At 41.5% G+C, this 17,371-nt stretch overlaps 1 protein-coding gene across 2 annotated transcripts in view; it reads right to left on the minus strand.

Moving 5' to 3' along the window:
* Uba2 (ubiquitin like modifier activating enzyme 2) overlaps positions 1–11,946 on the minus strand; it is a 31,805-nt gene extending 19,859 nt beyond the window's left edge. Inside the window, exons 1-6 of one of the 2 annotated variants that reach the window (XM_004858893.3) lie at positions 11,747–11,946; positions 8,392–8,475; positions 6,994–7,064; positions 5,496–5,560; positions 4,588–4,688; positions 1,614–1,735 (exon numbers count right to left, since the gene is read on the minus strand). In XM_004858893.3, coding sequence (XP_004858950.1) covers positions 1,614–1,735; positions 4,588–4,688; positions 5,496–5,560; positions 6,994–7,064; positions 8,392–8,475; positions 11,747–11,884 — 581 coding nt within the window. In that variant the 5' untranslated portion in view covers positions 11,885–11,946. The remainder of the gene's footprint in view (positions 1–1,613; positions 1,736–4,587; positions 4,689–5,495; positions 5,561–6,993; positions 7,065–8,391; positions 8,476–11,746) is intronic. The other variant, XM_004858894.3, reaches the window with a different exon arrangement.
* Between the last annotated feature and the right edge of the window lie 5,425 nt (positions 11,947–17,371).

The following is a 17,371-nucleotide window of genomic DNA, read 5'->3' on the forward strand; positions in this document are numbered from 1 at the left end:
CTTTATCTGAACTCAGAGCCTTTGCCCATGGTAAGCATGTTTCTACCTACCACTGTGTCATACCCTCTGACCCTTATACATTTTTTTTTTGGTAATGGGGATCAAACTCGGGACCTTGCGCTTGCGAGGCAGGCGGCAGAACCACTGAGCTAAATCCCCAGCCCCCCCTTATAGATTTTTAAATTAGCTCAACAAGTGCCAATAAAATTTGAGATTTTAATTGGAAATGTAACTATATAATCAATTTGAAAACAAATAATATTGACAATATTAAGACTTCCAATCCATAAATACATCATTCTATTTTACTTGTTATTTATATTTCAACAGTCATTAATTTTCTATGTTGGTCCTTAAAACTTAATTTTTATATCTTAAGATTTATTCTCAGGAACTTTATATTTTTCCTTCCTACAATACTGGGGTTTGGAGCCAGGCATGGTGGCGCATGCCTGTAGTCCCAGCACTTGGGAACCTGAGGCAAGAAGATTGCCATGAGTTCCAGGCTGGCCTTGGCTACATAGTGAGTTCATGGCCAGCCTGAACTATATAGTGAGACCCTGTCTCAAAAAACCAAGGGCCAGGGCTTTAGCTCAGTGGTTTCGCCGCCTGCTGCGCAAGTGCGAGGACCTGAGTTAGATCCCCAGTATCAAAAAATAAAAAATAATAAAAAACAATAAAAAGCTGGGCTTGGTGGTGCAGGCCTGTAATCCTAGCACTTGGGAGGTTGAGGCAGGAGGATTGTGGCAAGTTCAAGGCCAGCCTGAGCTACATAGTGAGTTCAAGTCTGGACTATATAGTAAGACCCTGTCTCAAAAACAAAAACCTGGGTATTGATTCCAGGAACTGCATCTACTTACAAAAGCACTCTAGCACTGAGCAACTTCTCCCAGTCCCCCTTTCTAAAAATATTAACTTGAGATAATCTCTTGGTAAGTTGCTGAGGATGGTATCACTTTTCTATTTTGCTTTTAAGTTTATTTTGTGGTTCATTTTCTCACATAAATTGGACTCTTAGGTCACTAATGTTCAGTTTTTTTTCACGTCTGTAAACTTTTCTTCCTACTACATTTGATGTATCCTATGGGTTTTAAGGAAATACTTTCCACTATCACTACAAAGCTGTTCTTCACCATGCACACAGGGGCCTGGGTGTTGAACCCACAGCCTTCACACTGAGCTACATTCCCAGCCCTTCTCTTTTTTTGAGACAAGGTCTCACTAAGTCGCCTAATTCCCCAGGATGGGTTCAAATTTGGCAATCCTCCTGCCTCAGCCTCCTGGAATGCTGGGATTACAGGCATGTGCCACTATGTCCAGCTGTGATTTTTTTTTAACCAATGAGTTATTTACAAGTACATTCTTTATTTCCAAATATATGCATTTGTATTTAGTTACACACGCCTGTCTCCAATATCAGACTAAGCTTCCCACATCATCTATGGTATACAATGTTGTCTGATTTACATTAATACAATAAGTACCACAAGAAAGCTACCAAAGTATCTCTTCACCATATTTAAATATTGTAAGTACAATCTCTGTATTTAAATAAAAATGACATCATGTCCCATCATCAGTACTGAAATGTCCAGAAACATATACTCTCTTACTTGAACAAATATTTTGCCCACACGATGCAATGAATGGGTTCTGAAGGTGTATTACGAATTGTACAGCCAGGAAAAGTTCTCTGGGTTGGTTTAGGATGACATTCATAACACTCGGTCACACCCTACAAAATCAAGACACAAAAGAAGAAATTTGTTCCATGATGGTTAATTTTTCAACAGTGTATTTCTTCATCTATAGTCCAAACAGGCTTTACGCTGTCAAGGATATTTTAAAATTTCCTTTTTTTTTTTGGTACCAGGGATCGAACTCAGATCCTTGCGCTTGCGCAGCACGTGGCGAAACCACTGAGCTAAATCCAGGGCCGGGGATTTAACTCAGTGGTTTCGCTGCCTGCTGCGCAAGCGCAAGGACCAGAGTTTGATCCCCGGTACCACACACACACAAAAAAATCCCCGGCCCTGTTTTAAAATTTTATTAACTCCAAAATCTTTATTCTACAAGCAAATAACCTCTTTCCTTTTTTTTTTTTTTTTGGTACCGGGGATCGAACTCGGGACCTTGCGCTTGCGAGGCAGGCACTGGAACCACTGAGCTAAATCCCCGGCCCAAATAACCTCTTAATACAAAACAGCCATAAAAGTCAACCATAGTCACAGCTAAGGCTGAGGTTCTCTGACTCCTGGGCCAGTGAACGTTACTTACAACAACTCAAATAAAAATTCCTGTACTTGAATGAAATAAAAAGTTTACATTCATTATACTAAAGTAGCAAAAAGACAATTTTCTAATCAATTACTTCTCAAAAGTGAAACTTTGTTAAGTAGTATTCATAGCCATGATCTTAAAATCTCACAAAAATTAAATTCAAAGTAATCATGAATTTCAAGCGCTATCTAGATACATGGAAAACCCTATCACCAAACTTCGCTTGTTTTTGTTGGTACTCAAGTTTCAAGTTAACCATATGGAATCTAAACCCTGGAAGAAGTCTATGGTCCTGAGGTAATTTTTCAAAACCATCAAATGAATCATCTTTTTCTGGTCAACAATTCTCAACATCAGTTTTTTTGTTTTTAAATTAATTGAACCCAGTCACCTTTTTGGGAGGGAGGGGAGGGGCAGGGACTCAGCCTGGCCTTGAACTCACTATGTAGCCCAAGCTGGCCTCCAACTAGCAATCCTACTGCCTCAGCCTCCTGAGCCCTGGAGTTCAGGCTCAGCTTCTCAATATAAATTTTTTTTGTGTCAGGCAGGCTCAGAGCTACTGAGCTAAATCCTTGGCCCTCAATATAAATGTTAATACACACTGGTGTCTCAAGATTACATGTGAAAAGCAATGTCTTTCTAATAATGGTTAAAGAACCAACACCTACAGACACTGTTCCAAGAGTTTCAGAGTTTCCTCCATCATCTTGTGCCCTTGATCTTACAATATACTTTCTTGAGGACAGTCACATAGCAAGCAATTATGTCTTATATCAGGGAAAAAAGAGAACTATTCATTTGATCTGTCAATAGATTTAAGGTCTCCATTTACTCAACTAAATCGAATACACACTGACTTGTACAATAGGCTTTGGAGAATGAGTCTAAAAAACCCTCCAAGGATAATATTTAACAGTTCAAACAAATCAAACAGCCACAATTTTTAACATGGATAAACTGCCAAAATCAATCAATTAAAACCAGCATATTTTATGTATTTTTTTTCCCACAAAGTCATAAGGTTTAAAAACCTGCACAAGAATTCTTCAAATGTATTTTTGTAACCTTTAATTTCTTTATAGACCGAAAAGAGAAAATATCTGAACCAAAAATAAATCACAATGTTGGGGTTTTTATAAAACTGGGTTATGAGCTGGGGATTTAGCTCAGTGGTTCCACCACCTGCCTCCCAAGCACAAGGTCCCAAGTTCGATCCCCAGTACCAAAAAACAAAACAAAAAAACTGGGTTATGAGTATACAGGTATTTGTCCTATTATTCCTTAGTTTCAAATATTTGAAATATAGCCAGACGTGGTGATGCATGCCTGTAATTCCGGCAAGAGGATCGTCTTGAGTTTAGGACCAGCCTGAACTACATAGCAAAACCCTGTCTCAAAAAAAAAAAAAAGAAAAATTATCTGACAAATCACCACAAAAAGTTTTCAAAGTTCCTTTCAGATACATAGATCTAGATCCATTAGACAAAATTTATTCATTTAGTACTGGCGATTGATAGTAAGCACGTACTTCTACCACTCTACCTCCCAGACTAAAGAACTTTAGAAGCCTGGTTTATTATATGTCAATCACACCATGGCATGTAGTCTCATGCTACAAAGAATTTTTTTTTTTTTTTACCGGGGATCAAACTTGGGTCCTTCTGCTTGCAAGACAGGCGGTGGAAACACTGAGCTAAATCCTGGCCAAAGAATTTTTTTAAAAACATGTTTGTAGTTTTTTTTTTTTCCAGTACTGGGAATCAAACTCAGGACCTTGCACTTGCCAAGGAGGCATGTGACCACTGAGCTACATCCCCAGCCCTATGAAGAATTTTTTATGGTAAGATTTAATGCTTTTTCTTAATTTTTGGCTGTCCTGGGAATTGAACCCACAGCCTTCGAACTGAGCTACATCTCAAGCCATTTTATTTTAAGGCATAGTCTCACTAAGTTGTCCAGGCCAGGCTCAAGTTTGCAATCCTCCTGCCTCACCATACCAGAATGCACCACCACACTCAGTTTTGAATTTTAACATTTAACTAAATGAAACAAAGTGGCACAGAGCTGAGATATTTCTGCCCTTAGTCTTTTAAAGTACCTTTATAGCATCCTGACTCCCAGAGGGAGGACAACACAGGCAGGAAACTGAGCCCAGAGCCTCAAGTATATCATCGTAAATTTTATATGGCATGAAAATCCTTACCTCTTTTACTGATCTACTTATATTATAAAAATTCAACATTTACTTCTTCCTTCCATAAGGTTCAAATAAATATTTAGAAAGTCAAAAACAAAGCTTTTCTTTACCTTTTTGATAGTAGTTACTTGTCCAAGATAACCAGCAGTCCCACTCTCAATAAGAGGGATATCAGCTGCCAGACACATTCTATTAACATGGTTTCGGGCAGCTGAAAGACAAATACTAGTTAACAAGATTTTTAAAACACAAATTAGCTACCTTTAATTAGAATGAAATTTTTTGCTTTATTTTTTTCTGAAGCAGGATCTCACTATGTAGCCCAGGCTGGCCTCGAACTCAGTGATCGTCCTGCCTCACCCTCCCAAGTGCTGGGATTTATAGGCATGCGCCACCTTATCCAACTAATTACAGACTATTCTAAGAGACACACAACCAAATATCAAGCATAAGGAATTTAAATCACAAATTTATTCCAGGAAAATCACTCCTAAAATCAAAATCTTACTATTTGTGGTACTGGGGATCAACGCAGGGCCTCACATACATGTTAGACAAATGCTCTACAACTGCAACCCTAGAAAATAATTTTTAAATAACAAAATTCCAGGTGCTGGGGCTAGGAGTGTAGTTTACTTAACATACACAAGACTCTGATTTCAATCACCAGCAGAAAAAAAAAAAAAGGGAGAAAACCCCCCAACCTAGGCCAGCGTGGTAGCACACACTGTAATTCCAGCACTGGGGAGACTGTAGCAGGAGGATTGCTGCAAGTTCAAGGCAGCCTGGGTTACATAGTGTATTCAAGGCCAGCCTGAACTACAAAGCAAGACGCTGTCTCAAAAAACAACAAAAGAACATTTGAAAAAAAAACAACCTGCTACTTTTCCCTTCCATACCTTGACCAAAACAATGTGATCCTTAATCTGCTACTATTCTTCTGTAATTATAAGGTAATACACAGAAACAAATAAAAAATTTGGAATATCACTTGAATTGGGATTTTTTAAAATCTTACCTCTGTTATCTAATGCATTCATAACCAATATAAACTGTCGAAAAAATTCCACATTGTAGTCAGGGCTACAAAGCAAAGCAAAAAGGTCACCAAAATTAGCTTTACTAAACATGATATTCACAGTATATTGCGGGGTCCTTAAAAGTACCAAAGTAACTACTGTTAGGGGTATATACAATATACACAGTAAGGTTTGACTTTTTCCAAACATAAGCAGATTTCAAAAAAAATATTTCCCTCAAATTTGTATCCTTTTTGGCCAGCTACCTAGGGCACAAGAACAAGATCTCAAACCGGCAGAGACATGGCATGACCTCACTAGTCTCGCCAGGCCTTCTCAGGGCAGCGAGAGCCTGGGAAAACACAAAGAACACATTCCCAGGATCCACGTGGCTGACAGCTTCACCTCGGATGGTCAGGATCAGCAGGGTTCAGGCCCCTAGGGTCTCTGCTTTTAGCAGTACTGGGAAAGTAACATGGGGTAAGAGGGTTACAGAGCTATAGGCAGGTCTGGAGAATAAAAAATAAGTTGGAGATAAAAATGCCCTGAGAAAGTATAAGACTTTTTCTAATTCTAGTACCTCAAATAAGAACTATTTTTAACTATACTACTTTTATAGTAATGTACTTGTGAGCTAGGGAACAACTATAGATAATGGGTAATTTAGGGACTAGTGCTATATAGCTCAGTAATAGAACACTTGACCAAAGCCTTAGCTAGGTTTAATCCCTGGGACTAGGGCGAAAATAATGCAACTCCTTTGGTCCAACACCTCCAAACTTATGTATTTACTCTATTTTTACTGAGACAAGTGTACCCCAACCAACATGGTGATGCATGTTTGTATTCCAGCACTCTGTGGATTGCTGTGGGAGGAGCATCTCAAGTTCAAGGCCAGCCTGGGCAACTTAGCAAGTATGTGTCTAAAAGTGAAAAAAATGGGCTGGGGATGTAGCTCAGCATCAAGGCCCTGAATTCAATTCAGGGTCAGGGTTGGGGGTGGGGTGAGAGGTGTTTGTCACTGCATCACTACAATTCCCAGTGTCATATTACACAAGTCAGAATCCTAATAAATATATCATCTTGGAAGAGAACTTTTTAAACTGAAATCAATCAGAATGAAATATATTTGGAAGTCTGAATCATCACATACAAGGACATTTTATAGTTTAAAATGCCTTCTTAATGTGGAACAAGAATATAATGTCCACTAAGTTTCTAAACAATGTATTTATTAAAAACATTAAAATTTAAAAATATAAAAACATTAAAATATCTCATCACTTACTTAAATAATTCAACTATACATAAAATAGTTAAAAAGAATGCAACCTGACTTATATGGGCACAATCACATTTTATTTATTCTATAAAAAATTTTTTTAAAAAGCAGAATGATTTTGTGCTTACATTTTGGCTAATAAAAATATCTTATAGTTCAAAAGTTTAATTAAAAATTCATAGCAAACACAACTACTCAAAATAATTATTACATACTTCATGATGCTGTCATGATAAGCTACAATATTAGCTTTTGGGTAAAACTGTAGTACACTTTCTTTGGCAACCTGGAAAAACAAACAACAGTAAATTACTGTAACATTTGTTTGTATTTCAAATCTGCTTCTGAGAGATATAAGCACTGTTATCTCACTTACTTACATAGTAACCTCATATAAAACTAAAAAAGTGATAAAATTTCATTAAGATTAAATTATATTTTATATATATACATGGGGGGGGGTACTGGGGATGGAACTCAGGTCCTTGTGCTTGTCCAGCAGGCAGCAAAACCACTGAGCTAAATCCCCAGCCATAATTTATAAAATAACAGGAAAGCCCTCAACCCCACCACATATATCAGACACATTTCTATATGAAAACTAAAATAAGAATAGCCAAGCATGCCACCACGGGTGTGTGTCTATACTCCCAGCTACTCACAAGGCTGGAGCTGAAAAGATGAAAGCTCAAGGCCAGCCCCAGCAACTTACTGAGACTTTTGTTTCAAAAATAAAGAAAGCTGGAACTGGTGGCCCATGCCTATAATGCAAAGGCCGAGGCAGGAACATCAAGGCCAATCTGCACTACAAAGTGCATTTAAATCAGCCTAGACTACACAGTAAGATCGTGTCTCAAAAAAAAAAAAAGTGAGGAGGTGTCACTGAGATCATAGCTCAATGGTTCAACGGTAGAGTGCACAAGTCAGGTTCCCAGCACCACACACACAAAAAAAGCAATAACCAAGTGTCATTCGTTCATTCACTTAACAAGAGCCTGAGCATAAGACATTATATAAAACCATCCAAGTAAATATAATTCCAAACCATGAAGCTGCACATTGTTATAGACCTCACTATATCTAAAGGATTAGCAAAGTATCCCTGGATAAAGAACCCAAAATATAAAAAATGAAAAGGAGAAGCAAGCAGGAGTCAGACAAAATGGCTAGTAGATGTGGTGGTGCACGCCTGTAATCCCAACACTTGGGAGGCCAAGGCAGGAGGGTCACTGTGAGTTCCAATTTGGAATACAGTCCCCCCCAAAAAGTCCAAATTGTGAAGGAGGTTGAAGCTTCTCACAGAGAAGTCACCCTCTATGGAATGTAGGAAAACTAGGCTCATCCTAAATAAACCATCAAAGATTTAAATATGAAAGACATACAACAATCACTCCAGTTACAAGCTTAGGTAGAGTACTTCTATTTCCTTTGTAGACTAAAAATGGAGAGCCTGGTGTTTAGCCTTTTACTTGATGTATCTTTTTACTCTTAAAAATCCTTCATCTAAAGAGATAGTTGTACTTCTTTTCTTTCACAGAACAGGCAGAATTATTTTGCTATCATAAATAAAAGATCCATCTAGGGGTAACAGAAACAGTATGAGAAATACTTACTTGTGCCTTTGATCTTCCAACGTGTTTCTTTTGAAACAAAAACTGCCTGTTGAGGTTGCTGACATCGATGGTATCTAGATCAATCTACAAATGCATAAAACCCAGTAAATCACAAATGTTCTGGTTTGACCAATACTCCTCAGCATCCAAAATTCAGAAACCACCACCACCACCCCGCTACCACCCTCCCACCAGGAATTGACCTCAGGAATTTCTGCCAGGTGAGGCGCCACTGAGCTACATTCCTGGCCTACTTTTTTTAGGGTGGCCTTGAACTCACAGCGAACCTCCTGCCTCAGCCACCTGGCTAGAACTTCTGATATTTGCTATATTAGCAAAGAAAATACATGGACTAGTCATGCAAAAATTGTTATATTGATAAAAATAACACATATGAAAAGAACTAAGATACTATCAAAGATACCTTCTCAAAAATACATTTAAAAAGGAGCACTGGCCCAGGGATTTAGCTCAGTGGTGCTGCCACCTGCCTCGCCAAGCATAAGGTCCTGAGTTCAATCCCTGGTACCAAAAAAGAAAAGGAGCACTGGGCATGGTGGCACATACTTGTGATACCAGCATCTGGGAGAGTTCCAGGTAAGCCTGAGCTACATCATGAATTTAAAGCCAGTCTGAACTACACGTGAGACTCTGCCTCAAAAAAGCAAAAAAGGGGGCTGGGATTTAGCTCAGTGGTTCCGCCACCTGCTTTGCAAGCGTAAGGTCCCAAGTTCGATCCCTGGTCCAAAAAAAAAAGCAAAAAAGGATAGCTCTTTTTTATTTACTTTTATTTTTATTTTTTTGGTACCAGGGATCGAACTCGGGTCCTTGCGCTTTTGCAGCAGGTGCCGAAACCACTGAGCTAAATCCCTGGCCCGGATAACTCTTTAAATCACTCATGCAAATATTTGAGGAAATTCCTTAGCTGAAATAAAGCACGTGAATTTACTGAAAATATAAAATTTCCCTATCAGTTTAATTCTTCTTTCAAATCCAATATAAATTTTACTGTGCCTTGTTGTTCTTATTAAATACATGGCAAAAAATAATGTATAATAATAAAAAATAATCTGTTTAGTAAACAGATTTACTAAAGTTTTGCAGTACTCTGTAATTCGTCCTTTTATATATACAATTCATTTGCATTACCCGAGGTCTGAAAGGAATTTTTCTACAGACAGTAAAAAAAAAAAAAAGGGGGGGGGGTCCTTTTTTTTTTTTTTTTGGTGTACTGGAGATTGAATCCAGAGAGTGTTCTGCTACACTCCAACCCTTTTAAAAATTTTTATTGAGACAGGATCTCCCTAATTAGCTCAAACTAACCTAGCATTTGAGATGGTCCTGCCTCAGCCTTCCAAATAACTAGGATTATGTGCCAGCCTGCCCTGCCATTAAGTGTCATGTTTTAAGTTATCTACTGCTGCTTAAAAGTAAATATAAGGGGGCCAGGGATTTAGCTCAGTGGCACCACATCTGCAAGGTCCTGAGTTCAATCCCCAGTAGCCCCCCCTAAAAAAATTAAATACAAGGAAGGAAAAACATTTTCATTCCATTTCAATTAGCTTATATAAACAGCAATCAAATGTGAACTGTGAAACATGCTAATACTTTTGACTATGATTTATGAAAATCATCAAAACATATAACCACAGCTGGGGATTTACCTCAGTGGTTTCGCCACCTGCTGCGCAAGCACAAGGACCCGAGTTCGATTCCCGATACCAAAAAAACCAAACCATATAACCACCTAAACATTTATTTGTACTTTCTAAATGTAATACAAAAATTAAGCTTGGCATGGTGCCTCACACCTGTAATCCCAGGTACCCTAAGGCTGAAGCAGAACCACTGCAAGTTCAGGAGGATGACCATCAATGCGAGTTCAAGGCCAGCTTGGGCTATGTATCATGAGTTCTAGACCAGCCTGAACTACAAAGTGAAAAGGGCAAGGAGTGCAGCTCAGTGCTCTCCAGTTTCCATCCCAGTACCACAAAAATTGAATGAAATCAAACAAACAAACAAATATATATATATATATATATATAAAAGTATAACCATTTATTTTTCAGGTCCTTACACTCACTACCTCTCCTATGACAAAATAGTTCTTTTAAACATGTATCAGCATATTAGGATTTCTGGTAGAGAATCGGATCAGATATGAAGAGTAACCAAAGAAAAAACGTGTAAATTCTTTCCGTCCAGTCATTCATTCATTAGTTCTGCCTGCCACCTCTACTTTTTCATTCCGTGTTTACACATTATGATAAACACCTCCGGAGCGAGTTTGAAAAAATATACTTTAAACTCATATCCAAGTTCCAGGTAATGTCCTTAGTTGAGAGAGAGAGGGGGGTGGGAGAGGGAGAGAACACATCGGGGATCGAACTCGGGTCTTTGCGCTTGCGAGGCAGGCAGCGAAACCACTGAGCTAAATCCCCGCCCCCCGTCATTATTTTTATTTCTTTTTTTTTTTGGTACCGGGGATCGAACTCGGGTCCTTGTGCTTACGAGGCAGGCGGCAGAATCACTGAGCTAAATCCCCGGGCCCCCCGTCATTATTTTTTAAAGACAGGGTCTCGCTATGCAGTTGAGGCTGGCCTCGAACTCTCCGCATTCCTCTTGCCTCAGCTTCCAAGGTTTACAGGCATGCATCACCACGCTCAGCTCTGTCATTGTCAACAATGCAAAGGTAAAATCCTAATGGTTTTAATGAAGTAAGCTACCCGGCAGAGAAGAGTGCGAATCCAACGGTTCTGCCACTTGGTTCGTCACCCAGAGAAAGTTTCTAAACCTCATCGTATCTCACTTTCCTCATCTGTTAAAAATAAAATGGAATGAAAATGTTTGCCCCCACAGAGTGGCAGTTAGGATTAAATGAGTTAATGCGTGTACACCGCTCGGGACGAGCGCTCTGATGTGTCGGTACTATCACAACTGTTTGCGGATCTGGGTCACTATTCCTGAATTGAGGGGAACGTCCGAATTTAAGTCGCAACATCCACGAGGGATTCAAACAATCACCTCCTACATCCCCCTGCAGCTGCGAAACAGTTCTGAAGTAAAAACAAAACCACGAAGCCGCATGCATCACCGGAGGCGCCACAAACGCAAGGTCCGGGACGCGGGGGACGCCCCCGCGGCAGAGCTCGCAAGACCCCGGTCGCGGCCTCTGGGGGTCCCGGGGTCCGCAGGCCGGGCCGGCTGGGCAGCCTGGGCCCTGTAAACAGTTCCCTCTCAGCCCGCAGCCAGGATCCCCGCCTCGTGGGCGGCGCCTGCCCCGCAACTCCCGGCCCCAAACCCCCCGGCTCCTGCACCCCAGCCCGCCATTCAGCAGCGCGCGCCTGGCCCTCACCAGGTCGATGTGGGAGAAGCCAGTGAGCACGAGGTTCTTCAGGAGCTCGCAGCCAATGCCACCCGCGCCCACGACCAGCACCCGGCCCCCGGCCACAGCCTCAGCCAGCTCCCGGGGCAGCCCCCGGGACAGTGCCATGGCGGGACTTCCACGAGCAGCGGCGGAGGCGGAGGCGGGAGAACTGAGCCGCGGACGGAAGTAGGTGGGGGAAGGGCAGCCCAACTTCCGCTACTGCGCACTGAGGCCGCCGCGCGGCGCCTAGCGGGCATTTCCTGGTTCCTGGCTGGCTGTTCGCTGTTGGGCCCAAAATTGTCTTGGTTGAAGGTATCCCAGACGTCCAGGACCTGTGGTGTTCTTCGTAGTAGAACAAGGACCTGCTATCCGGCCTGAGAAGCCAAGGGTCGTCTTTAGCCTGGAGTTAGAACTCCAAACCAAAGATTTTCTTAACTGTGGTTCAGAAAAATGATAGCCCTATATGTAAAGAGTTCTTTTTTTTTTTTTTTTTTTTTTTTTTGGTACCGGGTATCGAACTAGGGTTCTTGCGCTTGCGCAGCAGGCAGCGAAACCACTGAGCTAAATCCCTGGCCCAATGTAAAGAGTTCTTATAAATTACAAGCAAATTGTCTCCCCTCCCTCAAATGCTGGAAAACCAGGTATCATGGCACCCACCTATAATCCCACCACTCTTTTTTTTTTTTTTAGGTACTGGGGATCTTTGCTCTTGCGCCGCAGGGAGCGAAACCACTGAGCTAAATCCCCAGCCTCAGATCTCACCACTCTTAAGAGGCTAAGACTGAAAGATTAAGGGTTTGAGCCCGAGCCAAGGCGAGCTCAACGCAGGAGAAGCATCAGGAATTCCAGGCTACATACATAGGGCTGAGGAAGAAGCTCAGTGGGAAGGCCCTGGGTTCAATCCTTAATATCACAAAAATAACAAGTAAAAAATATTGGCAAAGAATAAAGGCTGTGAAGGGGAACATACAAAGAAAATGTACAATGTGGACTTGAGCACGTGCTTAGCATGCATGAGGTCCTAGCTTTAATTTCCGCCACTGCATATACAGTGCATAAACCAACCTTCCAAAAAAACAGTACTCCTACCTTTCCTGGGTGTGTGTCTGTGTGTGTGTGTACTCCTACCTTTCCTGGGTGTGTGTGTGTGTGTGTGTGTGTGTGTGTCTGGTATTTGGGATTGAACCCAGGACCTCTGCACTGAGCGTCATCCACAACCCTGGATTTTTGGTTGTTTTTTTTATTTCTGAGACAAGGTCTTGATAAATCATGAAGTTGCTGTGCTCAAATTTGCCATCCTCCTGCCTCAGCCTTGAAGAAGAATGCTGGGATTATAGGTATGTGCCACCATTCCCAGCTATTTCTATCTACTAAACTGGCAAAAAGAAAAAAATACCGTAACAGTTGTCAAAAGATAAGAAAACAAAGCTCTCATGTTTTGGTTTTTGTCATTGTTCCTGGCTCATAACTCTCTCCCAAAAGCAGGCCATAGAAACTAGAATGTATCTTCCCAAGGTGAGTCATAGAAACTAATTCCCCCATCTTTCTGTGGGGGAGCATAAAGAAATTGTCTGACCAGCTCTAATAGTAGGTCATAAGATCCTCCTCATTCCAGAGAGGCCCTATTCCCTTAAGGGAAAATGCTGCAGAGCACCCAGACTGCCTTGATGGTAGCATTAGATTATATGCTTTTTCTCCAGTTTTTAAAATTTGTTTTTTCAGTACTGAGGATTGAATCTAGTACCTTCTCATTGACTGAACTACATCCCCAGCCCTATTTTAAGAATTTGAGACAGGGTCTCGCTAAATTGCCCTGCTGGGTTCATTGCTCAGCTTCCCAGAGTGCTGGGATTACAGGTGTGCAGCACCATACTCAGCATCCAGTCACATTTCTTTCCACATGGTAACCCATATTTTATACCTATGCAATGGCATCTCCATTAAAACCGGAGGTGGTAGCCCACACCTGTAATTCCAGCACTTGGGAGACTGAGGTAGGAGGACTGCAAGTTTGAGGCCAGCCTGGGCAACGTAGTGAGTTTAAGGCTGGCCTGGACTAGCAAATCCCTGTTTTAAACCACAAAAGAACAGGGTCAGGGACCGGAGATTTAGCTCAGTGGTGCCGCCACCTGCCTCGAAAGTGCAAGGTTCTGAGTTTGATCCCCTGTACCAAAAAAATAAATAAAAAACAGGGTCAGGAGAATTTCCGGGTAGCTGAACACATGGACATTCACTCAGAGAAGGGAGAGAAGCATCACACACTTCTCCCATACCTTGTCCTATGCTTCTTCACCTGTAACCTTTGTAAGACCCTTTCTAATAAACCAGGAAGTGTGTTTCCCTCACTCCTGTGAGCCTTTCAAATAAATTGACCTGACTTGAGGAAAGGGTTGTGAGAACCCCAATTTACAGCTGCTTGTTCAGAAGCAATGTATTTTTTCCCCAACGCATTCCCATACACCCCAGGTAAGAATTCTAAAGCACAGCTTTTTTTTTTTTTTGGTACTGGCGATTGAACTCAGGACCTTGTGCTTTCGAGGCAGGTGGCAGCACCACTGAGCTAAATCCCCAGCCCTAAAGCACAGCTTTTTAAAAGGGGGAATTTAGCAATGATTAAAAATGTATACAATTGTGAACAGCTTATAGTTTTCACCCCCTTTTTGAGACATGGATTTGCAGTATTTCCCAGGACAGTTTGAAACTCCTAGACTTAAGGGATCCTCCCTAGCTGGTCTATAGGCCCATGACCTCATGCACAACGAATTTATTTTTTGCAATGCTGGGAATCGAACCTAGAGCTTACTGCATGCTAGGCAAGCACTCTACCACTGAGCTACATCACTGGCCCTTGTGCACAGTTTCTGACTCATTCGTTCAAATTCTAGAACTTTGTCCTAGAATGTAGAACTTTGTCCAGAATGTACCTCACTGGTGGAGCATTGCTCAGCACACAGGAACACACACAGACACACGCACACAGAACTGAAAAAAAAAAACCAAATTTTGAAAAAGTCACAAGATTTAGCCTAGGGGTAGTTATCATGAGAACAAAAATTAGAAAACCATGGTTAAAATTGCATAAAGTTTTGATGAATATTTTAAAAGACATTATGCAGCAATATAGGAAAATATTTTAAGTGTAGGAAAATTTATCTGGGAATAGGAATGGGGACTTGAAATGTGGAATAAGAATAGCTCCTGAGGGCTGGGGATTTAGCTCAGTGGTTTTGCCACCTGCTGTGCAAGGGAAAGGACCCAAGTTCGATCCCTGGTACCAAAAAAAAAAAAAAGAATAGCTCCTGAGACCCAAATGAGTTGCCCGGAGAAAACAATGAGAGGGAAATGCTCACAATATAATGTTAAATGAAAAACAGACAAAACCATTTATACATGTATGGATCCAGCTTGATCTGACTACAGCCACCTCAAATTGTAACCACTGTGATTGACCTTGAATAACCCCAGTCCACCCACACAACCACCACCATGGTTTCCCAGTATACTATAAACTAGACAGTTACAGTGGTACACGGAGCTGTGGGACCCACTGGATTCTGGTGCTGTTAGCACTAGGAATGTGCCTGAGATCCTTGATAGCAGATTGAGATAAACCAGGTACATTCCAGCTTGGATGAAGTCACTTTCGTCCTGGCCGCTATATAAGCTCTATCCCTGAGACCCAAATGTTAGGGATCCACTGGTCTTCCTGCTCTTGATCACATTTCTGACAGGGGGCCCAGTAAACTGTATTCAGTGCAATCCTGGATCTGACTGACTTGTGGCATTTTGTACCTGCTTCTTTGACACTGGGTTTCCCAGAGAAGATGATTAAATTTTGTGAAAAACCAAACCAAACCAAACCACAATTATATCAAAAGACAGGAAGAACTGGACGTGGTGGCACATACCTGTAATCCCAGCACTTGTGAGGCAGAAGCCGGAGGATTGCTCTAAGTTCAAGGCCAGCCTGGGCCACATAGTGAGTTCAGGACCACCCTGGACTACACAGTAAGACCTTGTCCCAAAAAAAGTAAAAAAGGGCCGAGGATTTAGCTCAGTGGCACCGCACCTGTCTGGCAAGCATAAGGTCCTGAGTTCAATTCCCAGTACCAAAAAAAAAGTTAAAAAACCAAAAAAGCAGGAAGAAAAAAAAATTGGTATTTTTGTATATTAGCATGTGGTAGAATTGTGGATCATTTTTTAAAAAATTATTATTAAACTTTCATGCTCTCCAAATGCTCATGCTGTATATTTTTTTTGCAAGGGATAAAGGTTTGAGACAGACTCTTGCTGTGTAATTCAGGGTGGCCTTGACTCACTGTGTAGCCCAGGCTGGCCTTGAACTAGAAGCAATCCTCTTATCTCAGCCTCCCAAGTGGTGGGATTACAGACTTGTGCCACCATTCTCTGCTCATACTTGTTTTTTTTTTTTTTTGGTACCAGGGATCAAACTCAGGACCTTGGTTGCAAGGCAGGGGCGGTGCCACTGAGCTAAATCCCTGATCCAAGCTCATACTCTGTGAATTAAATGTTAACTTCAAAATAAAAAAATCATAAACTGGGTGTGGTGGCCTGTAATCCCAGCACTCTGAGAGGCTGAGGCAGAAAGATCAAGTTCGAACCCAGCCTGGGCAACTTCATGATTAGTGAGACCCTCAAAATACAAAAATAAAGGGCTGGGGATGTAGCTCAGTGCAAAGGCTCTAGTTTTAATCCCCAGTTCCACAAAAACAAATAAAATAGAAATCCTTGGGGCTCAGTGGCAGTGTACATTTAGCATATGTAAGGCCCTAGGTGGAATCCCCAGTGCTACAAAAAAAATACTAGAAGAAAGTAGAAAAAAAGATTAAAGAGAGAAAAATGATATTTGACTTCTGAGGTCTTTCTCAGCAGCTGCTCAGTTCACCAACCACAAAGCAGGTCTTTGAGGAATATTTAGGCTGTGTTCCTGATGCCTGAAGGGCAAGAAGGGCCAGAGAGCCTGACTAGGATTGGGGACACCCCTCAGAATGGGCTTTTGAGTCCCTCCTCACCAATGGCCCACCTCTGCCAAAGACCCCACTGTGCAATAAACCTAACAGACGGCCTCCTAGGGAGGCTGACCTTCCTTTTCTCAGGACCTTCTGCACATGGGCGCCATCTGCCCTGGCTTCTCTTCTGGCTGCCCTATCTTGCCTTTGTCGTGGGCTGGGCTTAGTGCCTAATTCTGATAGCTTTTGCTTTTCTTTCTGGGTTCTGTTGGGTGTGTGTTTGCATATGTATGAAGTGTAAAATGCTTGCCCGGTTTTGTTATAATAGGACTCAAATGTAGGAAGTAAAAAGCTGAAAGTCCCACCTACACTACAAGCCTATCCAGTTTGTCGAGACCTTTGCTGTGTAGGTGTCTTCCTAGATTTAGGTCTTTTACAAGCAATATACAGAATTTTACTTTGCATGTGGAGGGGGATGGTGGTACTGGGGATTTAACCCAGGGCCTTTGCACATCCCCAGCCTTTAAAAACTTTTTTATTCTGGGCTGGGGATTTAGCTCACTGGTGCCGCCGCCTGCTTTGCAAGCACAAGGTCCTGAGTTTGATCCCCAGTACCAAAAACAAAAATTTTTTTTATTCTGAG

The sequence above is a fragment of the Heterocephalus glaber genome, unplaced genomic scaffold (assembly GCF_053883595.1).
Source record: "Heterocephalus glaber isolate CG9 unplaced genomic scaffold, H.glaber_assembly_v1.0 deba00001561, whole genome shotgun sequence".
NCBI lineage: Eukaryota > Metazoa > Chordata > Mammalia > Rodentia > Bathyergidae > Heterocephalus > Heterocephalus glaber.